The 27,430-nt window shown below is 36.3% G+C and overlaps 1 protein-coding gene and 1 long non-coding RNA gene across 2 annotated transcripts in view; both read left to right on the top strand.

Annotated features, from left to right (window-relative positions):
• Positions 1 to 27,430, top strand: part of LOC131976122 (uncharacterized) — a 121,334-nt gene that overhangs the window by 79,550 nt on the left and 14,354 nt on the right. The window lies entirely within an intron of this gene.
• Positions 20,977 to 27,379, top strand: LOC131976112 (G2/M phase-specific E3 ubiquitin-protein ligase-like). The gene is made up of 13 exons (XM_059339029.1): positions 20,977 to 21,022; positions 21,130 to 21,201; positions 21,619 to 21,835; positions 22,389 to 22,464; positions 22,809 to 23,114; positions 23,233 to 23,314; positions 23,697 to 23,894; positions 23,984 to 24,070; positions 24,341 to 24,594; positions 24,932 to 25,060; positions 25,468 to 25,608; positions 26,182 to 26,293; positions 26,628 to 27,379. Exons 5-13 carry the CDS (start codon positions 23,082 to 23,084, stop codon positions 26,843 to 26,845), a joined length of 1,254 nt encoding a protein of 417 aa, XP_059195012.1. The 5' UTR covers positions 20,977 to 21,022; positions 21,130 to 21,201; positions 21,619 to 21,835; positions 22,389 to 22,464; positions 22,809 to 23,081; the 3' UTR covers positions 26,846 to 27,379.

The following is a 27,430-nucleotide window of genomic DNA, read 5'->3' as shown; positions in this document are numbered from 1 at the left end:
GAAATGAGGTCTGAAAATTAGCTAAACCTAGTGAGAAAGTCTGCAACCTTGGCAACACTGAAATAAATGTTAAAATAAACAAAATGTTTAATTAGGATCAGATTATCACAGTGCTTAAGAATATATTCTGTTGTTCCAGTTTACGATATACAACAGGGCATACATTTAAGCTCCAGATGTTGGCTGCAAACTCAGCACTTTAGTGTTTTTTCAAGTTTCGGTTTGGATTTGAGGCTTAAGACTTACATTTTAAGGTTACATTTTCATACTTCTTCGTTTCAAACAAAAAGTTAGGGTAAGGGGCTCTCTCATTTTTAGTGAAAAAAATCAATATTTTGACTTAGTTTCTGCGTAAAAATGGATTTTGATCACATTTCTAGCGAGAAATATATGTTTTATTTTCTTAATATTCACTCAGTGAATGTACATAATCACTTTGTATGTTGGAATAGCCACGGGATATGACTGTTCCATTTTCGATACCACAAGGATAAAAACAAAGACCCCAAAATTTAACAGAAATATTTTTATTAACAAGAAAAATGCAACATGAAGAAATTAACAGAACCACAGGTTAAATATTTATAATAAAAAACAGTTGTGCAAAAAGAAACTGCAACTATGATAACAAGCTTCAGATACTCAATACTTTTGAAAATGAGTATTGTATCCGGATACAACATTTTAGTATCGGTACTTTTTTGAGTATCGACACTTTTGCCAACCCTAAAAGACACCCGTTGTTTTTATTGATTTTCATATTCAAACATCAAACATCCCATTCAAGACAAAATAGTAGGATTCAAAATATACATCACAAACACAGGTCTAAACTACAAGTTTCAGTTTGGATGTGAGGCTTAAGACTTTGGTTACATTTTCATACTTCTTCATCGTTTCAAACAAAAAGCAAACTTCTCTTTCCCCTTGTTGAACCTAATCATATTCCCCTGCAAGATGCTCCTGCAAGTGTTTGATGGAGCCGCTGGTGTTAAAGCCAGCAGACACTGATAGCGTCCCTTAAAACACTCATGTGGCACTCCTGACAGTGTGTCGTTGTACTCTCCCCACTTCCTTTAGCATGAAACAATAACATGGCTGACATCATGACGGCTGCTGTGGCTACTGCCGTTAACACATGACATGTTGCTTCCTCTCATTATGTTCTTTTTTTTGTGAAAAGTGTGCATATAGAAATGGTAAGATGATATTTAAGTGGATGTTTTTTTAAAAGTTTGTACATTCATTCATTTTTTTTTCTTTTCTTTTTTTGCTGGAATTGGACTGAGACGATCAGCTCAGCTCTAACTATGACCAAGAGTGGTGCTTGCACTGCTTGGGGCGTGTGTGTGTGTGTGTCTGAGTGTGTATCTGTGTGTGTGTGTGTGTGTGTTCTTGTACTTCCCACATAGTGAGGACCGGAACACATTTTTAACCAACATAGTGAGGACATTTCAGCCAGTCCTCACTTCTTTAAAGGCTTTTTTGAGATTCCAGACTTTGTTTTAGGGTTAAAGGTTACAATCAGGTTGATGTTAGGATTAAGGGGTGGGCATTTAGTGGTGATGGTGAAGGTTAGGGTAAGGGGCTAGGGAACAAGGTTATTATAATTAATGAAAACAAAATGAAATAACGAAAACTAGAATTGAAAAAACATTTTCGTTATCTGAAATAAAAATAAAAATGGGAGTTAAAAAAAAAAAAAAAATTAACTGAAAGTGTATTGTGTGGTTACAAAACTAACTAAAACTCACTAAAATGATTTCAATTCAATTTACATTTCATGCACAAGGCAGACTCAATGTGCTTCACAATGGATATACATAATTACAGTTAAAAAACAAAACAAAACACAGAAAAACAAACAAACAATTAAAAAAAATAAAAATAAATGACAAATTAATTGAAGAGTGCAGGTAGACAAGCTATGCCATATTCACCACATATACACTTACTTACTCATTATAGTGAAAATGTCTTTCGTTTTCGTCTTTGTCAACTTTTTTCATCCATAATGGAGATGGGTTAGGCAAACGAAATAAAGGCAAAATTTAGGGCCCTCACAAAGATAGAAATACAAGAGTGTGTGTGTGTGTCTCTCTCTCTCTCTCTCTGTGTGTGTGTGTGTGTAAGGAGCACCCAAAACAAGGTTTCCCTAGTGAGGTGACAGAGGCAGCTAAGCCAGTAAACAACGATGACAGTAATCATATGTGTTTGTGGTGCTATGCTTCATCACCTGTCCAGCACCAAGGCTTGTTAAAGGACAAATGACTCTTAATAAAGCATATTCTTTCTCCTCATCTCTCTCTCTCTCTCTCTCTCTCTCTCTCTCTCTCTCTCTCTCTCTCTCTCTCTCTCTCTCCTCTCCGTCCCTCCTGTCACTGCTCCCTGCCCCCACCTGAGGAGGCCAGGTTGCCAGGCCGTGGGGCGGTGGGATTGGCCGGCTCCACGCTGAGATTGATTACCCCTCTAATCTTAGGACTGCCAGTGTGTCTCCAGGGCGAAAACTCCTGCATGAATCCCCCCCCATCCCTCTCTGCCCCAACTCCCACCCTTCCTCTGTCTCTCTACCTCCTCTCTCCCTCTTCCTCCATCCCCTTCATCCCTCTGTCCCTGTGCTGCCAGAGGCACTGAGGGACGATACTAAGTCACAGCTCCAGACAGGGCCACTCGCTCGCACTGCCTGCCTTGTTCGCCATATGTCACGGCAAATGGGGCTCCCGTGGACTCTGCCTTGGACTCGCAGGGAAAAAAAATGACAAGGGGAGGTGTATAGGGGATGAGGGTTGGAGGCTGCACGAGTTGGGCGATAGAGTAGAGCAGAAAAACCAGTCCAGCTTTGATTCAAAGATCTTTAAAAATCACAGTGTTCTTGCGGGACTTGTAGGACAAACCTAAAGGCTATAAAGATTTCTATAAGGACACTAGGGTTGTCACCATACTACAATTTTCAACTCAATACCGATACTCAGGAAAATGTTCGACACTCGATACCATTTTCTGAACCTGGTCTCACAGGAATCCGTGGAATAGTCACGGATTCGCTTAACTCAAAATCCGTGGAATAGCCACTGAATCACTCAAATTTCCGTGACACTGACACGGATTTCGCTACAATACAAGTTAACATTTTTTCCTATTGGTTTGTGTCCAAGTCACGTGACTTTCAAGGTCCCGGCGGTCAGAACAAAAAACATGGCGGACAGTTCTCCCATTTTTAATGAAAAAATCAATATTTTGACTTAGTTTATGCATAATTTTGTGTATTTTTTGGGTCATTTTGTGTCTTTTTTGGAACCTGGTCTCACAGGAATGAAATAGAAATAGCCACGGATTCGCTTAACTCAAAATCCATGGAATAGCCACGGAATCACTCAAATTTCCGTGAAACTGACACGGATTTCGCTACAATGCAAGTTAATGACAGTCATATCCCGTGGCTATTCCATGGATATTTTTTCCTATTGGTTTGTTCCAAGTCACGTGACTTTCAAGGTCCCGGCGGTCAGAACAAAAAACATGGCGGACAGTTCTCTCATTTTTAGTGAAAAATCAATATTTTGACTTAGTTTCTGCATAAAAATGGATTTTGATCACATTTCTTGCGAGAAATATATGTTTTATTTTCTAAATATTCACTCAGTGAATGTACATAATCACTTTGTATGTTGGAATAGCCACGGGATATGACTGTTCCATTTTCGATACCACAAGGATAAAAACAAAATTTAACAGAAATATTTTTATTAACAAGAAAAATGCAACATGTAGAAATTACCAGAACCACAGGTTAAATATTTATAATAAAAACAGTTGTGCAAAAAGAAAGTGCAACTATGATAACAAGCTTCAGATACTCGATACTTTTGAAAATGAGTATTGTATCCGGATACAACGTTTTAGTATCGATACTTTTTTGAGTATCGACACTCTCAGGTTAAAAATAAATAGATAAATAAAAATAACAAAAATGACAACAACAACAGTAATAATAATAGTATGAATTCATTCAAAAATAAATAAATAACAATAATAATAAAAAAAATAAAAAATAAAATAAGATTAAATTAAATTAAAAAAATTAAATAAAATAAAAAATAAATAAAAATAACAATAATAACAAATAAATAAAAAAATAAGATAAGATAAAAAATAAAATACAATACAATACAATTAAATTAAATTAATAATAAAAAAAACAAATAAATGAAAAAAATACAAAGGGGGGAACTCATGTTCAAAATAAGAAATAAAAGGCTGCCAGACCTTAGAGTATCTCTTAGTGTTGCCCTGCAAAGTATATCTAAGATGTTCTAGGTGTGCAGAAGGTGTGCCTTAACTCCAGCCTTTATCCAGTTAAATAAGATCAATCTCCTGGCCAACAATGAAGCAAAGATCTTTAACAATCACTGTGTTCTTATGGGACTTGTATAGGACAAACCTAAAGCCTATAAAGATTCCTATAAAGACACCCGTTGCTTTGGGTGTTAATATGTTTTGTCTGTTTGCATGTGACTCGTGGAGGGGCACGGGTGATGACATGACACCCTTCCACTGTGCATTATCACGGCATCAAGGACACAAGAAATATGACAGCTTGTAAAGGTGACAATTGTGCTCGGTGAAGGCAGGACTTGTCATCCAGATGCTGGTGAAATTAGCTCTCTTGGTGGCACTCAAGCTCGCTCTAGATTTAGAGTGACTTCCACAGTGGCTGGGTGGCGACGTTACCGCTCAGAATGTCACTTTGGCATTCGACTTCCCTTGTAAAGGCTGATTTATTTAGGACGAGGGTGGGAACAGTGTGGAAACACACTGACAGAACAATTAGCACTGTTGAGATTCTACATTTAGAAGTAGGAGAAGAAAGTTGAATTAATGAGGAATGTATAAAATATCATTTAAAACATGATTAAAAAAAACAATTTATTCTCCTTCCTTTAACTCTAACTCTGTTTTTGGATTGAGTTTTTATTACTATTTTTTTTGTTTTTAGTATTTTTTTGTTTTTATTTATTACTATATTTGTGTATGATTTTAATTGTATTTTTATACAAGTACAGCACTTTGATCAATTGATGTTGTTTTTAACTCTATGGAGTCATTTTGGGCTATTTTGTCCATTTTTTAATCGTTTTCATCCTGCCTGTATACACCACTTAAAAAATTGGTTTTAGCACAACCCCACCTATATGACCTAATAATAATTGATTTTTTATTCTGACTTACTGGATCAACATTTTGAAGCAAAAAAGAAACAAAGATAAACCAACATAATGATCTTGTGATTGTCTGTGATCCTGTCATCAACTCTGGTTTTTATTCTAGTGTCACTATTTTATTTGTGTCTTGTGTGTTTAGTGTAACAATTTTGGTCATTTTGTGTCTTTTTTGGCCATTTTGTGTCTTTTGTGTCTTTTTTGTGTCTTTTTTAGTCATTTTGTTCATTTTTAGTCCTTTAGTCCAACATAAAATCTGTTTTTGAATCTTTTTTTTACTTTCAAAACACTATCATGCTCAATGAAGAATTTTAAATGTTGCAAATCTAACATATAAGAGGGTTCCATCCAGTTCTATCATTTTATACTAAATATATTTGAGCTTGTCTCCAGTTTTACTTGGTATATCATCATCAAACTGAAACTGGCCTCATGGAGTTTACAGCCAGAACTTTAGAGGTAAATTTACAGTAGGGCTCCACGCTGCTTTGTTTTCTAGTCTGGATGCTCTATGAATAAACTTTAACTTGATTTGACCATAATCTAAATAATCTAAAGTTTAATTCCTCCAATTATAATATAAAAGCCTTTCTGAATGAAATCATGCCATTTTATGTTAGACATCTTCAAGCTAGTAAACTGTTTTGAGTTGCAACATCACATCTCACTTTTTTTTTGTCTAGCACTTTTTTTTTTAGTCCATCCTGCTCATGTTGACTCAAAACAGTTAATCTGTGTTTGTTTATTAATTCAGTGAGACCTCAATTGTACGACACATGTAGGATAAAGACAGGCAGACACAAACCCTAGCACCTGATGGCTTTTCAGGACCGTCCTGTGATTCATGGCTGTAGTGAGAGTGGAAGGTGGGGGCTGGGTTATGGTATGGTTGAGATGTTGAGATGGTGTTGCTGTGATGTGGTGTTTACATGCACCTGCATGTATTTACCCTCAAGGGTCAAATTGAGCATGCACAACCTTGCAGCACTCTGTTTAAAAACATGATGGCTTTAAAGCTAGGGCTGGGCGATATATCCATATAGTGAATATATAGATATATATTTAAATGTGATATAGAATTAGACCATATCGCATATATCGATATAGTTCAACTTTTTTTTCTTTCTTTATATATAAATGCTGCCCTTACTAGGGTTTGTCATATCATATTTAGTTCTTCTGTAATGTTCATTATTCTTTTCTCATGTAAATATATTTATTTCAGAAAAAAGATTGGCCTATTTTATTTCAAAGGCTATTTTTTATCTAAGATATTTTATTTATTTATTTAAATGTGCACTTTATGGAGCTTTGATTTATAAAAAAAAAAAAAAAAAGGTACTCCTGTTGTTATACGGTATTTATGTTCACTTAAATAAACGGTTTCAATAAAACTACTTGTGACATGTCATATTTGACTTCGACTGAACATTTGCTCTCACTTTGCGATAAAATATCGGCATATATATCGTACATCGATATTCAGCCTAAATATATCGGGATGTGACTAATGGTCTATATCGCCCAGCCCTATTTTAAACCAAAGAGTTGAAATTATGTAGCAGATGAAGTGTTTAATTACTGTATACTTTAGAATTACAAGTTCATTTCCTCGAAATATGGCAATAATATTTGTGGATGTTCATAATAATAGGAAAGTCAGACAATTCTGCTTGTACCACGTGCATTAAAAAAAATAAAAAACAAAGGTATTTTCAAGGTGAAACTTTATGTTTGCTAAAGCACCTGCACCAAAGCTATATAGTCTTAACACGGGATGAGTAATGCTCAGAAGCTGAGTTCATTTCGTACATATGAGTGCGTCCCCAAAAGCACATGGAAACGGCCAGACAAGCATCAGAAGGCTCTTTGAAGTCCTCTTTCAGGCCACCATGGATTGCCCACACACAAGTACTCACAAACACACACTTGAGAAAGTCTTTGAGGGCACTGTTTTCTAATTCACCTCTGCACCTGTTTATACCTTCTCCCCATTCTTCCTTTTTTCCATGTCTGAGTGAGTCCGAGTCATAGAAAAAAAAAAAAAAGGAAAAGAAAAGCAGCGTGGGTGAATCTGAGCAGAGAAACATCCTCTGGGTCTTTTTCCTTTTTTAAAAGAACTCCTCCAGATCTCATGTTTAATTTATGAAGGAGGGCTCAGGCGTGATACATCCTGGCATGACAGGCAGAGTCCATCTTTGTCTGGGAAACATGGATCGGACCGGACCAGGGGTGATATGCCAGTCCCCATCAGGGCCCCGGGGTGCCACAGACTGGTCAACAGCTGGGGGCGAAACCAAGCCTTTCATTGGAACCAGAGCGTGGTTAATTAAACAAGTTCCCCTCGGTCAGAAAGCAGCTGGAGTCGGTTTCCTCCATGTGCCAGTCAGTGCCAGGCTGGCTGGAAGGCACACTCCAGCACACAAAGGAAGAGGAGATGCGACAGCGTTCGTCAACGCAGGAATGTAAAGACACACAAGAGAGGATGTTACTGTTGGGGAGTATTTAGATTGAAAGATTTCGACTCTAAGGAGAGGAGTGGGATGTGCTTGCTTTGGCTCCCCCACATCCTACTGTAAGCATCAATCCACAACCCACACCCTTAAAAACCAACTCCAGCTTTATGTGCGAGCACATGACGAACAAATTTAATTTGTTTTAGGCTCTCCAGATACGCATACTTACAGTACAGACACAAACAAACTCCAAAACGAGAGAAATCTCGTCAAGCTGAGCACTGAGTGAAGATTAGGCATCCTTGTCCGCCTTCACAGCCTGAGACGCCGTGGTCAAACCCGGGGCGGTTTCAGAGAGAAAGATAGAGTGGCAGCTGATGGTTGACGGATTACTATTAGAACCTTTTACAGCAAAACCAGAGTGCGGTAACTACTTTTTTGGGGTCAAAGGTCAAATAAATCGTCATGATTTGTAGCGCAGTGTACCTACCTCTGGGCTGAAGCCAACATCCTAAACATCAGGGGTCTCAAACTCAAATTACCTGGCGGCCGCTGGAGGCAGTATCAAAATGATCAAAAAAAGACACAAAATGACAGAAAAAAGACACAAAATTACAAAAAAAAAAGACACAAAATGACCAAAAAAAGACACAAATTACAAAAAAAAGACACAAAATTACTAAAAAAAGACACAAAATGACAGAAAAAGACACAAAATTACTAAAAAAAAGACACAAAATGACAGAAAAAGCTAAATTACTTACAAAAGACACAAAATTACTAAAAAAAAAGACACAAAAAGACCAAAAAAAGACACAAAATTACAAAAAACCCCCCACAAAATGACAGAAAAAAAAATTAATTACTTACAAAAGACACAAAATGACCAAAACAAGACACAAAATTAAAAAAAAAAAAAAAAAAATGACAGAAAAAACTTAATTACTTAAAAAAGACACAGAGGATTGTTACTGTTTGGGAGTATTTCGACTCTAAGGAGAGGAGTGGTATGTGCTTGCTTTGGCTCCCCCACATCCTACTGTAAGCATCAATCCACAACCCACACCCTTAAAAACCAACTCCAGCTTTATGTGCGCGCACATGACGAACAAATTTAATTTGTTTTAGGCTCTCCAGATACGCATACTTACAGTACAGACAACACACACACACACACACACAGGGGCGCAAACACATCCACAAACAAACTCCAAAACGAGAGAAATCTCGTCAAGCTGAGCACCGAGTGAAGATTAGGCATCCTTGTCCGCCTTCACAGCCTGAGACGCCGTGGTCAAACCCGGGGCGGTTTCAGAGAGAAAGATAGAGTGGCAGCTGATGGTTGACGGAGAGGATGTGAGAGAAACAAGACGTACTCGGAGTGCTAAATCGCTGGTAGGGTTGCAAACTGGGGGAGGGCGAAAAAAAGGGAGCACGAGGAGACGAAAGAGGGGGGGGGGGGGCTGGGTACAAAATAGCCAATTTCATAGTACACATGTGGATTAAGTTCCCTCCTTTGAAAACGCGCCGGAATGCCCATGTACCAATTACGCCCCGGCGGTACAGGCGGGAGCTGTGGGGCCATGTTTTTGGATGTTCTTGCGCCTGTGTGTGCTCGGGCTTGCCAGATTGTCTGCGGGCAGCGTTTGTGCCTGCTTTGATTCGGTGCCAGCGAGGCCTCGCAGGCTCTTGGCACCCTGACACCTCGCCATCAATACGCTGGCACCGCGTCGTGTGGTAGGGGGTATCAAAAATGACCCAATTAGAGGATGGCAATGTGTTCTGACAGGCACTACCTGGCCGGGTGTGTTTAAAACTGCCATCTTCTTCCTTCCTTTCTTTCTTTCATTCTCTTTGGTGCACACTAGGGTTGTCACAATACTGAAATTTTCAACTCGATACCGATACTCAGGAAAATATTCGATACTTGATACCATTTTTTTTAGATATCACAAGGATAAACTCAACTCAACTCAACTTTATTTGTAAAGCACTTTAAAAACAACCACAGCCGCAACAAAGTGCTGTACATAAACAAGCAAACAAGAAACAGTAAAATAAATGAAACAGAAATACACACTAAAATAAATAGTTTCATTGTTTTTTTTTAAAAACAATTTATAAAGAAAGAAATAAATAAATACAAAAAAATAATAATAATAATATAAAAAATAAAAAAAATAATACCACAAGGATAAACTCAACTCAACTCAACTTTATTTTGTAAAGCACTTTAAAAACAACCACAGCCGCAACAAAGTGCTGTACATAAACAAGCAAACAAGAAACAGTAAAATAAATGAAACAGAAATACACACTAAAATAAATAGTTTCATTGTTTTTTTTTAAAAACAATTTATAAAGAAAGAAATAAATAAATACAAAAAAATAATAATAATAATATAAAAAATAAAAAAAATAATACCACAAGGATAAACTCAACTCAACTCAACTTTATTTTGTAAAGCACTTTAAAAACAACCACAGCCGCAACAAAGTGCTGTACATAAACAAGCAAACAAGAAACAGTAAAATAAATAAAACAGAAATACACACTAAAATAAATAAATAAAATATACAATTTATAAATAAATAAATACAAAAAAATAATAATAATAATAATAAAAAAAATAAAAGCAAACCATAGAACACTAAAACAAGAGCAGAGTCTCATGCGCGGTTGAAAGCCAAGGAATAAAAACAAAGACCCCAAAATTTAACAAATATTTTTATTAACAAGAAAAATGCAACATGTAAAAATTAACAGAACCACAGGTTAAATATTTATAATAAAAAACAGTTGTGCAAAAAGACACTGCAACTATGATAACAAGCTTCAGATACTCGATACTTTTGAAAATGAGTATCGTATCCGGATACAACGTTTTAGTATAGATACCTTGGTAACACTTTACAATAACCATCATTTATAGATGGTAAATAGACCATTTATAAATGGTAAACAGGTAGTTTATTAATGTTTAATCATCATTTATAAACCATATATAGGCCATTTAGAATGGTGAATAGAAAATGTAATAATGTTGAACTATAATTTATAAATGCCTAATAGATTACTTTACCATAAACAAACATAATTATTAGTTTATTAATAGCTTTACACTCATTGTAACATTTTTAACACCATATTAAGTATGTAAATGATTTCAAAATGATTCTTTTACCTTTAAGAAATTGCTTGAAACATTTAAAGATTAAATATGTATATAATTTTGTAAATGGTTAATAATAATTGGTTTATAAACCATCTATAAACATCACTTAGATGTTATTGTAAAGTGTTACTGACTTTTTTGAGTATGGATACTTTTGACAACCCTAGAGCCCACTCTGTATCTCTTTCTCCATCTTCCTCTGCGTTTCATACTGCATGTGCTGCTCTCAGCGGGTGACAATAGCAGAGATGTGAGTGGGTCTGCGTGCCTTGACATCCTCTCTTTGTACGCTTCTTTTTAGCTGTTTGCTATAAACATCCCGGCACTTTGCAAGTGTACAGATACGCGGGGATTGGTTTTGACTAAGAACACAGTGATTAGAGCGCTCAGTGACAGAAACATTAGACTTGTCAGTGTTCATTGCCATGACTGACAAGTCTCTGGATCTCCCATTCTCTTTTTCTACGTCTCTGTTTGTCTCTGCAGCTCTCCTCCATATTCTTGATCTGCCTGTCTGTTCCATGTGTAGCTGGACTTCAGTTGGATCCTCTGCCAGCGTGTCAGCGTGACTCTATCTGTTTGCAGGCTGTCTGCAAAAAGTCACAATTACATTTAATAACGGTTTTTTCCGGTAACAACAACACGGCAGAAAATAAACGGTCCGGTAGCAGCTGCCTTTCTTTTTGTTAATGTCTTGTTTGTTAAAAGTCTAAAAATGTCTTCTATTGAGTTATAAAAACACTAAATGTTATAAGATTGTAGTAAAGTAGGACGTAAAGTACTAGTTTACTAGTTTTTTTTACAAAAAAAAGACACAAAATGACCAAAAAAGACACAAAATTACCAAAAAAAAGACATAAAATGACTGAAAAAAACACAAAATTACTTAAAAAAGACACAAAATGACCCCAGAAATACGCAAAATTACTAAAAAAGACACCAAATAATTAGAAAAAGACACAACATTACAAAAAAGACACAAAATTACTTAAAAAAAAAGACACAAAATTAGATAAAAAAAAAAAAAAAAAAAAAAATTACAAAAAAAAGACACACAATTACATTTAATAACGTTTCTTCCGGTAACAACAACACGGCAGAAAACAAACGGTCCGGTAGCAGCTGCCTTTCTTTTTGTTAATGTCTTGTTTGTTAAAAGTCTAAAAATGTCTTCTATTGAGTTATAAAAACACAAAATGTTATAAGATTGTAGTAAAGTAGGACTTAAAGTACTAGTTATTCATTCCAAACTGGACATTTTATCTAATTGGCTTTTTAATAAAATTTGATGCTTTTTGAAGAGTTGATGCCCTGTAAATCAAAATTTACATAACATACTTATTTTTGTATTTACCTGCTACAATTATCAATGAAAGGCCGATTATAAATTGCCCCGACTCCTTTGACACGTACAAAGAATTACCTCACAACCCCCCAAAAAAATCCTAAAAAAGACGCAAAATGACAGAAAAAATACACAAAATTACTAAAAAAGACACCAAATAATTAGAAAAAGACACAAAATTACAAAAAAGACACAAAATTATTAAAAAAGACACAAAATTATATATAAAAAAAAAAAAACTAAAAAAAGACACAATTACATTACATAACGTTTCTTCCGGTAACAACAACACGGCAGATAATAAACGGTCCGGTAGCAGCTGCCTTTCTTTTTGTTAATGTCGTCATAGAAACAAGTGAACCGCGGTCCGCAAGTTTGAGACCCATGCTATACATACTTATACTCTTAAAGAGACAGTACACCCCAAATCAAAAGTCCACATTTTTCTGTTTCATTTGTGCTGTTTATTAATGTAGATTGTTTGGGTGTGAGTTGCCGACTGGTGGACCCATAGAGACGTCTGCCTCTGCTCCAGTATAATGGAAGTAAAACGCACTTTACTTGTGGTGCTTGTTTTTGATTTTGGGCTGAACTGTCCCCTTAACATTAACCCCCCCTTCTCTTAGCATAAAGCACTTTTGTTGTCTGTCAACAAATGAAAAAGGAAACGACCTTTCAGATTGTAGCACCACTCCGCCAAACACGTTCAGTTAATTGAAAATAATGTTCCAGTGGTTAGGACCTCAGTTGGCCTCAAATAATGAAGCCCTCTCAAGTGATGGCCTTTCTGTTGCCTCCTTTTGTTTTAGAAATCCTTACAGCAGTAAGCGGATGGTGTGCGGGAGTTTTAATCGTCATTTTAAAGATTGATACCTTCCTCCGACACGTCTGTCACACATTAAGGTGTTCAGGATCTGTTTTCAGAGGCTGTTTTACCATCTGGACATGAGTGCTGTAGCTCCAAAAGTCTCTCCAACGCCTGATCAAGCATTTAAGATTAGTCGTATGAATTCATTTTGTTTATTGCATCTGCATGTGAACTTAGTCATGGAAAAAATCATTAGACCAACCGTGTTTTCTTCAGTTTCTTGTTCATTTTAATGCCTGGTACAACTAAAGGTACATTTGGATAATGATAACAACAAAAATAGCTCATAAGAGTTTAATTTTGACATTTTCCATGGTTTTATTGATTGATTTTGGTTATTATCAAGAAAACCATCGAAAATCAGAGGACCTTTAGTCATTGCTTAATATATATAAATATATATATATATATAAATATATATATTGTTGTGAAATAAAAAATCAAGTTCTGAGATACTGTTAGACTTTTTACTTGTAATTGTTATTTTATTGAGTATTTATATATATATATATATATATATATATATATATATGATATTTTTTCTAAGTCTCTTCTTGTCAGCATTTTTTAATGGCTGTATTTTAGCCTACTTAACTAACTCATTCAGTATATGGTATATTAAAATTACTGAGGTTACAGTGAAGACAGCGCTTAATTCGTAGTAATTAGCTTTCAGACAGTAATATATTTACAAAAAAATGAGTGCATTGTATACTGCAACAATATTGCAACTAGCTCCAGCACTATACTGTGTTTTAGTCTACTGCAAAAATCAATGAAATGCAGGATTTTACTGTAATTCAGTATGTGGTTTTATCACAGTACCATACTGTAAATAAAGTAGATAACCGTAGAGGAAATGTAAAACTAACAGTAGAACGCTGACAACCCTGCTGCCAGTATTTCACTGTTATTATTTTATTTTAAGACAATTGTAAACGGTGTGTCCATTGAATGACTTTTAGTTCCTTCTTATTAGATTTAATGCCTCAGTTGCTCCATCTGAAAATGTGGACTTTTGATTTGGGGTGTACTGTCTCTTTAAGAGTATAAGTATGTATAGCATGGGTCTCAAACTTGCGGACCGCGGTTCACTTGTGTCTATGACGACATTAACAAAAAGAAAGGCAGCTGCTACCGGACCGTTTATTATCTGCCATGTTGTTGTTACCGGAAGAAACGTTATGTAATGTAATTATGTGTCTTTTTTTTAGTAATTTTGTTGTTGTTTTTTTTGTTTTTTTTAAATAATTTTGTGTCTTTTTTTAGTAATTTTGTGTCTTTTTTGTAATTTTGTGTCTTTTTCTAATTATTTGGTGTCTTTTTTAGTAATTTTGGGGTCATTTTGTGTCTTTTTTAAGTAATTTTGTGTTTTTTTCAGTCATTTTATGTCTTTTTTTTTGGTCATTTTGTGTCTTTTTTGGTCATTTTGTGTCTTTTTTAGTAATTTTGTGTCTTTTTTGTAATTTTGTGTCTTTTTTGGTCATTTTGTGTCTTTTTGTAATTTTTTTTCTTTTTTTGGTCATTTTGTGTCTTTTTTTGTAATTTTGTGTCTATTTTTTAGTAATCTGTGTCTTTTTGGTAATTTTGTGTCTTTTTTTAAGTAATCCAGTTTTTTTCTGTCATTTTGTGTCTTTTGTGTCGTTTTATCACAGTAACATCCTGTAAAGTAGATAACAGTAGAGTAAAACTGTAAAACTAACAGTAGAACGCTGACAACCCTGCTGCCAGTATTTCACTGTTATTATTTTATTTTAAGACTATTGTAAACGGTGTGTCCATTGAATGACTTTTAGTTCCTTCTTATTAGATTTAATGCCTCAGTTGCTCCATCTGAAAATGTGGACTTTTGATTTGGGGTGTACTGTCTCTTTAAGAGTATAAGTATGTATAGCATGGGTCTCAAACTTGCGGACCGCGGTTCACTTGTTTCTATGACGACATTAACAAAAAGAAAGGCAGCTGCTACCGGACCGTTTATTATCTGCCGTGTTGTTGTTACCGGAAGAAACGTTATGTAATGTAATTATGTGTCTTTTTTTTAGTAATTTTGTTGTTGTTTTTTTTTGTTTTTTTTAAATAATTTTGTGTCTTTTTTAGTAATTTTGTGTCTTTTTTGGTCATTTTGTGTCTTTTTTTGTAATTCTTTTTCTTTTTTGGTCATTTTGTGTCTTTTTTTGTAATTTTGTGTCTATTTTTTAGTAATCTGTGTCTTTTTGGTAATTTTGTGTCTTTTTTTAAGTAATCCAGTTTTTTTCTGTCATTTTGTGTCTTTTGTGTCGTTTTATCACAGTAACATACTGTAAAGTAGATAACAGTAGACTGTAAAACTAACAGTAGAACGCTGACAACCCTGCTGCCAGTATTTCACTGTTATTATTTTATTTTAAGACAATTGTAAACGGTGTGTCCATTGAATGACTTTTAGTTCCTTCTTATTAGATTTAATGCCTCAGTTGCTCCATCTGAGAGCCGACTGTGAAGGTTTGGCGTCTGATCCCCTCTGGCGGTCTACTGGTCATGAGCTGAGCCCTCACAGGTCTCGACTGGCATGTTAGAGCAAGCTGCCAGCCTCGATGGGCAGTTGGCGCCAGGTCCACTAGCAGCTGGTGAGGTTCTGTGCCATTCTCAGGGCCATCAGGCTCATCTGTCAAACTCCTACCACTCCTCCTTCTCCTCCTACGTGTGTTTAATTAATGTGTCACTTTGCTACTTTGGTTAAGCATAAATCACCCGTAGAAACGTTGATTTAAAACCAATCGGTGGAGAGAAGCAGCAAAATAAAATCAAATTCCGGTGTAAGACAGGTTTTTTTACAGGAAAATGTGTGTTTTTTTTAGAGACAAATTTTGAGTTTTTGAGACCGATACTGATTGATACTTTCTTCCTACACGTCTGTCACACATTAAGGTGTTCAGAATCTGATTTCAGAAGCTGTTTTACCATCTGGACATGAGTGCTGTAGCTCCAAAAGTCTCTCCAACGCCTGATCAAGCATTTAAGATTAGTCGTATAAATTCATTTTATTTATGGCATTTGCATGTGAACTTAAAGTCATGGAAAAAATGATTAGACCACCCCTGTTTTCTTCAGTTTCTTGTTCATTTTAATGCCTGGTACAACTAAAGGTACATTTGATTGGACAAATATAATGATAACAACAAAAAATCCTCAAAAGAGTTTATTTTAAGAGCTGATATCTAGACATTTTCCATGTTTTTTTTTTATAGTAACCAAAATCATAATCATATAAACCATTGTTATCACTTTATTTGTCCAAACAAACGTACCTTTAGTTTTACCAGGCATTAAAATTAAGAAGAAATTAAAGAAAACAAGCCTGCTGCCCCCGCGACCCGGCCCCGGATAAGCAGACGAGAATGGATGGATGGATGGATGGTCTATATAAATAGGTCAATATCAGCCGATTAAAATCGTTCCAGCGATAAATCGTTGAGCTCTAGTGTTTTTATACTGCATGTGGCACACAGAGGGGGTTACTTGAGAACCTCTCAATAGATTTACTCTGACTGAAGTAACAGAAAAGGATATATGACTGTATACAGAGAACATACAGTCAGTGAGAAACCGTGCTGTTAGTGTAACCACAATACATCTTCTCCACTTATTTTTCGACCTTCCCCACTTTCTTCCTGAGCTATTAACCTTTTGTGTAATATACTTGCTCATGTACTGTGCCGTTTCTGTGTGTGCGTGCCTGTATGTCTGCTTCCCGTGCTGATTGATTGGATGTGCGGGTTAAATGATCAAAAAAGCTTTTACGATTATAGGACAACTCCTTCTCTTAAGGCACCTGTTAAGTTGTTTGTTGCCAGGAGAAACGGACACTTCATCATGCTAGCGTAAATGATTTCCCTGCTCCCTCACCTCCAGCTCCCTTTCCCTCGTTTCATTTTATAGAGGGGGATATTTTTGCGGGAGACCTCACATTTTTTAGTGGGGAAAAAGCAGCGAAGGCTAGAAAAGGATGTAGTGCTGTTTGAGGACAATAGCTTATCTACGAGTAACGGTGTCTCGGCTAATTTGTACGACTTGCCACATCCTGCCGCGGCGCAACAGCTGAGTGCTTTCGGAGAAAGACTGATTTGACTTTGGCCATTATCTTGTGATAGATAAGGGGTCTGCAGGTGCTTTTCTCATCCCTCGGGGTGTGGTTTTGAAGATGGAGGACATGTTTTTACCCATTGACATTGATGCAATACAACCCAGAAGCAAGGGTGCTAATGTCTGTGTGGAGTCCACTCAATCCTGGTGCCTAGTGTCCTCTCCTTGCCCCGGCCACAGCCTGCGGAGCCCTATAACCAAGGAGTGTGCCCACCAACCATGAGTCATTAAGGTCTGTGTTTAGACAGGGCTAGGGGTCATTGTGTTGGAAGGTAATGTATCGTCTCAGGATGGACTCACAAATCAGAGGCAGTCCACTCGTAACACCTTTTTTTCTGCGAGGAAACAAAGAAGAGAAAGAAACGAGAAGTAGAAAAAAGAGTTGAGATGTTTCTGTTGCAGGAGTCTAAGCAGAAAGTCATTTTGGGTACGTTTCAGAACTCATTTAACCGAGAATGATGTGTTGATTAGTCAAAAATAACTTTAAATACAGGCTAAATGTTTTTGTAGTGTTTTCTGTAGGTAAGTTTTTGAATGGCGAGAGTTCACGAGTATTGCAAGAAAGTGTTTTATGGAGTTGCAGACAAATACATACTTCCTACGGGCACTGCACTAGTAACCTAAATAGAAATAAAATAAATAAATAACCGCCTTTTTAAATTACCCCTAGCATCATTTTCTTCATTATATATTCTGAAAAAAAAAAGGGTTTTCGTATTGGTGCGTATTGGGCATCATGCATGCTGATACCAATAGATCCTGATATACAGTCATGGAAGAAATTATCAGACCATTTTATTCTTCAATCTTTGTTCATTTTAATGCCTGGTACAACTAAAGGTACATTTGTTTGGATAAATATAATGATCACAACAAAAAATCCTCAAAAGAGTTAAATTTAAGAGCTGATATCTAGACAGTTTCCATGGTTTTATTGATTGTAACCAAAATCATTATCATATAAGCCCTATAACCAAGGAGTGTGCCCACCAACCATGAGTCATTAAGGGCTAGGGGTCATTGTGTTGGAAGGTAATGTATTATATATGTGTATTTTTTTCTGTGAGGAAACAAAGAAGAGAAAGAAATGAGAAGTAAAAAAGTGAGATGTTTCTGTTGCAGAAGTCTGAGCAGAAAGTCATTTCGGGTACGTTTCAGAACTCATTTAACCGAGAATTATGCGTTGATTAGTCAAAAATAACTTTAAATACAGGCAAAAATGTTTTGGCAAAATTATCATATCACTGATTGCAAGCAAAAAAGGCTAAAACTGGTATTTATCTTGCATAAGCGGAGTGTTTTCTGTAGGTAAGTTTTGAATGGCAAGAGTTCACGAGTATTGCGAAAAAAAAGAAAAAAAAAGAAATCACACTTTGCAATTAATTAAAGTAAATCCTTTCAGTGTAGTTTTTACCACATTTAAAAGCCTGAAACTTGACCATTAACCTCCAAATGGATGTGAAACACCACCAGTGTTCCCCTTCCCCTTTCTAAAAACAATGTGCCACAAAAAGGACTATAAAATGAAATGATGAGTTTTAAATGTCTTTTTTTTTCAGGCAAACTCAATTAGCAACATGTTTTTTTTCTCCCCTTTTGCAAAGAGCCCTACATTAGCACCAAGGCTAGTTATTATTTCCAGCGCGGACATCTTTACAAATCATTTCTCTTTGCCTTTCCACCACTGCCTCCCGTGTGCCACTATGTTCCAAAGTGGGCTCCAATTATGAAAGCATTAAAAATGCTAGTGAAAGATTTAGGTACATTACACCACTCAATGACATTCTACTCGCCATTATGTTATTAGCAGAGTGCTATGTGTAAAAAGGGCCTTTAATTGAGAAAGTGTTGTAGAAAATACATTTAAAACTGCCACAGTTACCCTCCCTCCTGCCTCCTGCACCGGCAGCTGTGCCGCCTGTGAAAAGCTTCTCATCTCGGCCGATTTGGCTAAAATCCCTCACTCATGACAGGTCTTTTAGGCTAGGACCTACACTAATGCAAGTATGTGCACACATATTTTTGTCTACTCTCAATCTCAGTATCTCAAAATCCAAAAATGAAGAGAGAATAAAGAAGGAAGGCCCCACATCCATTACATCAGGAGTGGGCAACCTTTACGAACTAAAGAGCCAAAAAAAAGACAAAATCGCGGAATGGAGCTGCAAACCTTATATTGAGCCTAAAATGAAAATTAAACAGCCTAAGAAGTCTAAATTAGACTACCAACATTATTAATAGTCATACTGAGCATTTATTAATATGATTTTCAAAACTAGTCTATCTAGAGGAACTCAAAACTAAACTCAAAGTTGGCAAAATGTAAAGGTTAAGGCGCTGGGCCGGAGACTTTCGTAAGCTATGAAGCACATTTTAGTTTTTTAATATGCTGTAAAAAGGCTATACAATTTTACAACCGAGGAATACAACTAGCTTTTGGTCTACACCATTGATAAATGAACATTTTAATGTAAAAATATGAACCTGGTCTCACAGAAATCTGTGAAATAGCCACGGATTTCGCTTAACTCAAAATCCGTGGAATAGCCACGGATATGGAAGTAAATCTGTGTCATCAGAGTTTGAAATAAAAAAGACGTTGAATTTCTAGCACTGAATATTTATGCATTGAAATTATGTATTTGAATGTTTTTCAACGTTAAAAATTCAACCGCAAAAAATTCAACCTCAAAAAATTCAACCGCAAAAAATTCAACTGCAAAAAATTCAACCTCAAAAAATTCAACCGCAAAAAATTCAACCTCAAAAAATTCAACCGCAAAAAATTCAACCGCAAAAAATTCAACTGCAAAAAATTCAACCTCAAAAAATTCAACCACAAAAATTCAACCGCAAAAAATTCAACTGCAACATCCGGGGACCCAAGGCAGAGCAATCGATTCCAGATTCAAGATCGGGCGCGTGCGTCAAGCAACAAGAGCGAGCGGGAGTCACCTGACACCAATGCAGCTTCGGCTTGTCGGCTCGCACAGTGACGGAGTTCAGGCATGTCCAACAATGGGGCTTCGGTGAGTGTTTGAACTGTTCTATATGACATCAGTGTGGTTTGTTTCTGTAAGATTCAGTCAGAGACAGCTGACATGTGTACATTAACGGACTTTATTGGACATAAAATTAGCGGAACATGCACATTAGTAACGGTATTGAGGTTCCACGTGTAGCCTACATGAGCGGGGGAATGACGGAGTAACTCCACCTCAGGTAAAGCATAGCGCCGTGCCAGCGAACAGCTGGTCAGAACACGGCTTTTTCTTCTAGTTTTGGTTAAATTAAATGACACTGAGATCCTTTGACAAGCTATTAGGGGTGATGGACGGGGTTTTGAAACCAGGAACGCGCTTGAAAAGCTAATCTGAGTCACCGCAGTGAAGTGACCGTAGCAGTGGCTTTAGCGGGGAATGCACAGACGCATCTCCCCGACTGTAGCCCGGTTACGCTGTGCACGAGTAACCGGGGAACTGATGGAGTTCCATTGGTCTGGTTACGGGTTAAGAGAACTCCGACTGTAACCGGGGTACGGTGTCCCGTACGACTTACAGTATGAATCAATTATAAGAAGAACGGCTTGGCCGCTAAGCTAATGCTTGACATAAATTCTGGCGCTATACCCTGTCTGATTATCTTAAAATAATGTATATTATACTTGTACTACTGATTTGTAATAGCCTTCCTTTGTTTTTTTCTGTGCTGTATTTGTGATTACAGGGTAACGTTAGTCAGGATGACATCATTGAGTCAGCAAGGCGATTATTAGATTTAGTAACCTCTTCTGAGAGACACCGGGGAGCAGAGGTCACAAATCAAGATATGAGGTTTAGTATTAAACTGCAATTCATGTACATATGGCTTACTTTTACTTATACATTATATGCCTGTAGATGATTAGGCCTAATATATATTTTCGGATCCAATACTGCAGAGAACAGAGGCAGGGGCATGGGAGTTCAGCCCTTCAGCCACAAAGACCCTTGCTTCAAGCAGAAATGACCAGGTAAAGAAAAAATTGTTATTTTAAATACAAATCTATGTATACATACTTTGTCATGCTGTCAATTTGTACAGTCAAAATTCCACCTGTTACCTACAGTAAGTAATGAGAGACATAGCATTGTGTAGCATTATCAGCTTATTACTAATATTGCAGAGATCAAGTGTTTTTTGTGACCATTCAGTAAAATATATAAGGACCTGTTTCACTTAAGGCTAATGTGAAATTTATATAATATAAGAAAAGTAAAAAATGATCATAGGTTTCAAAGTCATTGCATGTAACACTTTACTGGAACCTGATGAGAGTATGTCGTAGAATACCAAGTTTTTCTATATTCATCTGTCATGCAAGAGCCTTTTTGTCAACCTTTTAATGTAGTTAAAAAAAACATACAAACAACAAACTTGTTTTCTACAGGTCCTTCCCAGGTATTTTTACCAAGGCCAGAGGAAAGAGGCGCTTTCCTGCAGCAAACCTTGTTCCGGCCAAGAGAGCTAAACCCATTGAAGTGGCTTTCTATTTGCTGCCAAAGCCATATGAAAAAACTCCAAAAGAGCAGGAGCAAATAGTCCATATGCAGGCAGGGTTGGGCCGTAGGACTACTCATCTAGATGAGAGCACAACACATGAAGAGGTAGTAATATGCAATTAGATATTTAGTCTATCTTGTATTTTAATATGCTGAGAAGTTCATGAAAAACAATTACATTAATTAATTGTGGGCACACATTAAACAAGTTATTTTGTAGATCTAAATATACAGTCATGTTTGCTCAAGTGAAATGGAGAAAACTGTGGGTTACCTCTGGTGCTTTAAAGTTATAATCTGTTAATCATAATCTGTAAGAATTGAGATAAACCTTTTTTTCACCCGTAAGCACAAATAAAGTCAAAACTTTACCCTAAAGGGCGTACACCTAATCCGTTGTCCAACATTTTCGTATAGACAGAAGGCCAAATATCTAACTCCAGTGCACTTTTCTGATTACCAAATAGCATTGCAACTAGTCAGATCCGATTCACCTGGGAAAATTCTGAGTTGGGGACAGCCCTAATAACTGCACCACAAATTGTATTCATAGAAAAAAAAATTTGGCATGGATTTTAATGTTGCCATTTGATCTAATCAAGCTATCCTTTTTTCAGAGTGTTGAGGTTAAATACACTTGTATAATTTTTGCTTACAGTTATGTGATGCCCTCAAAGTTCTATTTCCAAAACTGGGGAATGTTACTGGTGGATGGCTGCTTTATAAAGCTTCAGGTAGGCCAACACAAGTTTGTGTGTTTGTTTGTGTTGCTCAAATGTATAAAGAAGTACATGTGCAGCAGCTAACTGCACATTATGCAATGAAGACTGTTCAATTTTATTAACTCATATTAATTACAGATGTTTCCCTAATAAAACTTACTGCAAATCAAAAACTGCAAATTGTTTAATTGTAATTACTGTATTTGAAAAAGTCAAGTAAAATAGAAGGGGGGGTCAGTTAAGACTGTAGTCACACAAAAAGTCTAGTTACTTTAACTTAACTTAAATATATATTATATATCCAATACACTGTTGAAAGTTTGCAATCTAATTTTCATTTGCAATGTTTTCCTCAGCTGGATGGGGAAGCCGAAAACTCTCTGTTGTGCCTCCTGAAGATAGTGGCTATTCAGGCAGGTTGTTGAAGGCTATGGGTCGTTGTGTTAAAAATCTGTTCATAGCCCCAATTCAAGAAGAACTTAACACAGATCCCCTACCACTCAATGATGAAGCATTCAGGAGCATGCCAAAAGCCACTTGTCAGAAATGTGGAGTAGCAGTTCCCCTTCCACTCCTGACAGAACACATCAAGTCTTGTGATGTCATTGATGTTGACGATAACCTGACTAATGTGGACAGCGGTGAGCCTGAAGAGAGAAAATGTAAGAATTCTTTGTTTAAGATTTTGTTAACTTATTACATAGCATTCATTAAATCAATTCAGAAACCTTTTCTTTTAAAATATCATTGTTCTTTCTTGTAACTTCGATTTCTCAACAGCAGATATGCAGGAGTGTCCTGTCTGCGCAGAAATGTTTGCCACTGAGTTTATTGAGGTACACGCTTCAGCCTGCGGGGAAAGGTATCCATTTACTTGTTCATGTTTTTTCTCTCAATGGCAATAATCTTACTCTTTGTGCAAGTGTAACACAAAGAGATTTTTACGTGGCTAGAGCAGGGAATGGAGTGAGGCATGAAAGTGCTGTCAGTGAGGAAGAGCAAGCAGCAATACCTGGGCCATCGGGAACTTGTGCAACAGATAGAGATGGTAAACCATCAATTGTTTACAGTAAAAAGCAGTCTTAGCAAAGTCTTCATAGCACACCATTATTAACTCACATATTAATTTATGTAATCAATACATTTGCTACTGTTACACTGTTTGTGCCAAAGTAAGGCTTAATGGCTTTTACTTTTGATTTGAATCCATAAAACAAATAAAACAAACAATTTTTTCTTATTAGGGTGGTTTACTATCAGTGACCCCACCAAGGCCATATCTCAGTGTGTGGACAACTATCTCCGTATGCATAAAATGGAGAGTCCCTTACTTCTCAGCATGGACTTAAGAAGAAGTCCGGCTGAACAGGACATGGCCCTTATCTCCTTTTACAAACAACCTAATGTGGAATGGGGACGACCTCTGAATTGCAGACTTGAAGGTTGCTCCAATATCAATTTTCAGTTGCCAAAAAATAATTCCAAGTATTTCCTTTAAATTTATTCTGTCAAACCATACCTTGTGTTACAGGAGATACAGCTATTGGCCAGGGTGTAACTCGCTTTTTTTTCTCAACATGCATGGAAAAGCTGAAGTCTGGATTTTGCATCAATTTTGGTATGTATGTTAGCTGTATGGCATCCTCTTTTTTGTTGTATAATGTTTATTCTAAGTAGCATATTAAAGATTTCCCCTATAAAAGTAAAGATTCTTTTAAATAACAACTATACAAGTTTGTCGTATCTTAGTTGTGTTGCTGTGTCCTGAAAGTTCAAAGGATTCTACCAAATGTATAAAGGCTGTACTGTAGAGAAATGGAGTCTCCAGTCGATCGCAGATAGTAAAAACCATGTTGTTGTTATTAAATGTTTTTAATGTCTTGAACAGGAAACGCCAATGTTACACGGCTTTTCGAAGGAGAGCCTGGACATTTAGTCCCCTCAGCCTCTCACTTTCTGGTTGAAAGTGACATGTTCATGGTGGCTGGGAGAATGGTAGGCCACTCTTTTCTTCATGGAGGACCATGCCTGTCTGGACTCAGCCCTGCTATTGTCCATGTACTACTTGGTGGTAGTCCTGAAACTGCCACAGTTACACTGGAGGATTGTCCAGACCTGGACATAAGAGAAACAATCAGGCTTGTATGTTTGATTAAAGTTATGTATTTCATGTTCTATTTTATGAACAGTGCACTGTGCATTTTGTATCCATTGTCCTTGATGAGTGATGCTTATATTTGGCCAACTCAAGCTTGTCAAACAAAAGGAGTAAATAAGATTTTTAATACTTAGTTTTGTAATTTTGTATGTAGTATTTAAAAAAAAAAAAAAAAAAAAAAAAAATCCTGATTCTATAAAAGCTCAAATGCCAGTAATCTGTGTTATATTTAGTACTTTTTACAAGTGCACATTGTACCTAGCATTACTCAACTTTTAAAAAAAAATCTCCTAACAGCTTATTTTGCCTCTTGTCTGAAAGCTTGAAGGGGAATCCACACTGTCAGAGAAGGATGCAGGAAGTGTCCAGGAATTGGCCTATGCCTGGGACCTCCCATCCCTTACTGAGAAGAACAGGAGATGGATTTTTGAGAAGCTTCTGATCCATGCTGTGAGTGAAAGTTTAAGAAATGTGTGCTTCCAAAAGTTACAAGTTTGTTTGTTTTTATCATCTGAGTAATATGCACATTGCTAAGTTTATCTGTCTGACAAAATGAGTTACACTTTTTCTGGTTAATTTACAAGGTATGGTTGATGATGTAAAATGTATGTGACAAATTATTTTCCTGGAAACATAAAAGTTGGTGGATGGTCAGTAATAAATGCAAATGAGGTTTATCAGTGAGCATAAGGACAGTATCATATAATGTAATTCACTAGTGGATATAAACATCATAAATTAATTTAAATTATTAATTTATTTTCTTGAAAATAATGTTTTTCTAATCTTTTACTCGGAGATTGCTTTAGGATGAGTAATGTTATGGGACATACCATTTGTCATGTTACTATTAACAGGTGATCGGCCGTGTCACAAGACAAATAAAACAGTTTCGACGAGGTCTTAAAGAAACCTCAATGTGGACAGTGCTGACCCAACGACCTGACACAGTGGCCTTGCTTCTACCAAAAGAGGGAGGTGGGAATATCAGCCCTGAGGTAATTTTTTATTACTCTGATCTTGTAATGTTTATATTTTTTCTTACTATGCCGTTTTCAATTACTAATAATTACAGTTCATACCTGGTCAGCATCTATTATAGTCGATGTTCAAGCTTGTTCTTGTTATTTATGTGTTCCTACATACTATTCCGTTTCCCTGAATCATCAACTTTCCAAAAGTACCGACTAGTGATGTATCATCAAAGATCTACAAAAGTGATATGCAATACGATGATGATAAAGATGTACAAGTTTCCCATAATCATGAAACTCATGGAAAAGTCATAAAATTAGAACACTATTTTCTGGAAATAGTGTGGAATTACTAGAATGGTTTTCAAAACTTTATGTACACTGTTTTGGCTGTTTGTCCTTCTCCCGGAGTAAGAGTCTCATTATTGCGCCTTTTGATGGATGTATAGGCCTGCCTATTTTTAAATACTTAAATAAAGTAATGGAAATTGTATAAAATATTTAAATTTCATGGAAAAGTTTTGAAAATTCACTGGGGAAAATGTGTGGTAACCCTTAGAAAAATGATTCAATGCTCTCATGTTATTTTCAATGCAGGTACTTCTTCAGCGAATCACTTGGCCCTGTGAGGATGACGATGATGATAACGATTATTCAGTTGACACCAGATGCCGCATGACAGGCTATCTTCGACAGTTCATTGTGAATGGTAGGTTTACAAAATACATTTGAAAGTGGCTACTTGGCTGTTTAAATGTTCAATATTCACATTGTGGGTGGATATTTTTAAAATTGTCATTTTGCTGTTTTAAACTCAATAGTCAGTAGTCTAACTGGTCGTTCTAAAAATGACTTTTATTTTAACAACTTATCTTAAGTTGTTAAAATAAAAGTTAAGTTAAGAGTTAGACTTCTCTTCTATTGACTGTAGGCTGTTAGTGCAAGACTCTGTCATTTACCCTAATGATAAGTGAAGTCAAATTATATTTTTTTAGTCATTTGATTTGTTCATCGTTCCAATAAATATTTAATCTCCTCCATAGCAACACCAACTGAATTGACTAATCTGGTCAAATTCTGGACCGGGTGGGAGATTCTACCAACGAGCCCCTCTGTAGAGGTAGTCATGGGCAGATACCCCACAGCCTCCACCTGCTTCGAGACCTTACGCATCCCAGGGCATTACAAAGATTATAAATCTTTTGAAAGGGACATTCAGGCCTGTATTTGCTCTTGCCAAACAGGATTTGGCCTTGTGTGAGAGACAAGATTTGATCTTGTACTAAATGTTGATGTAACTTTGTTTGTTGGCTGTTAAAAATGTTGACTGTTATGCAACAAATGTAATTGATGTTTAAAGAGTTAGCTGAATTGTTATACTTGCCCAGCCCTCACCAAATTGATACACTTGATTAAGTGATATTGCTTGTTTTTTTGTTAGACACATCTGAGGTTGAAAAAAGTTCCATGTGTAATCTCTACACTTGAACCATTCAAAAAGGTGTAAACGTTAACTTGACTCCTGATTTTATTTTGTCACCGTTACATCTGGAGGGCTTAAATGCCCTTTGTAGTTTTACTAAAACAAATGTCAATTTCACATACATACAATGGTGGTGTGCATAAAGTTGCAGGAGGTTTTTGGCAACATGTTCACTGTAAACAATCTCTGCACTCAAATAAATCATTAATCCAGGAGTTATGTGGACTTGACTGTTGTGGTTTCACTGTTACAGCTGAAGAAGATGCAAGTTTTTGCAGTATATCAAAACAAATGCCAATTTTCAGCTTTCACATAAAAATGTGCTGTACATGGCTAATTCTTTCAGACAAACAAATAACAGAA

This window comes from Centropristis striata, chromosome 8 (genome assembly GCF_030273125.1).
Source record: "Centropristis striata isolate RG_2023a ecotype Rhode Island chromosome 8, C.striata_1.0, whole genome shotgun sequence".
Taxonomy (NCBI): domain Eukaryota; kingdom Metazoa; phylum Chordata; class Actinopteri; order Perciformes; family Serranidae; genus Centropristis; species Centropristis striata.
This window is presented reverse-complemented; position numbering and strand designations above follow the sequence as displayed.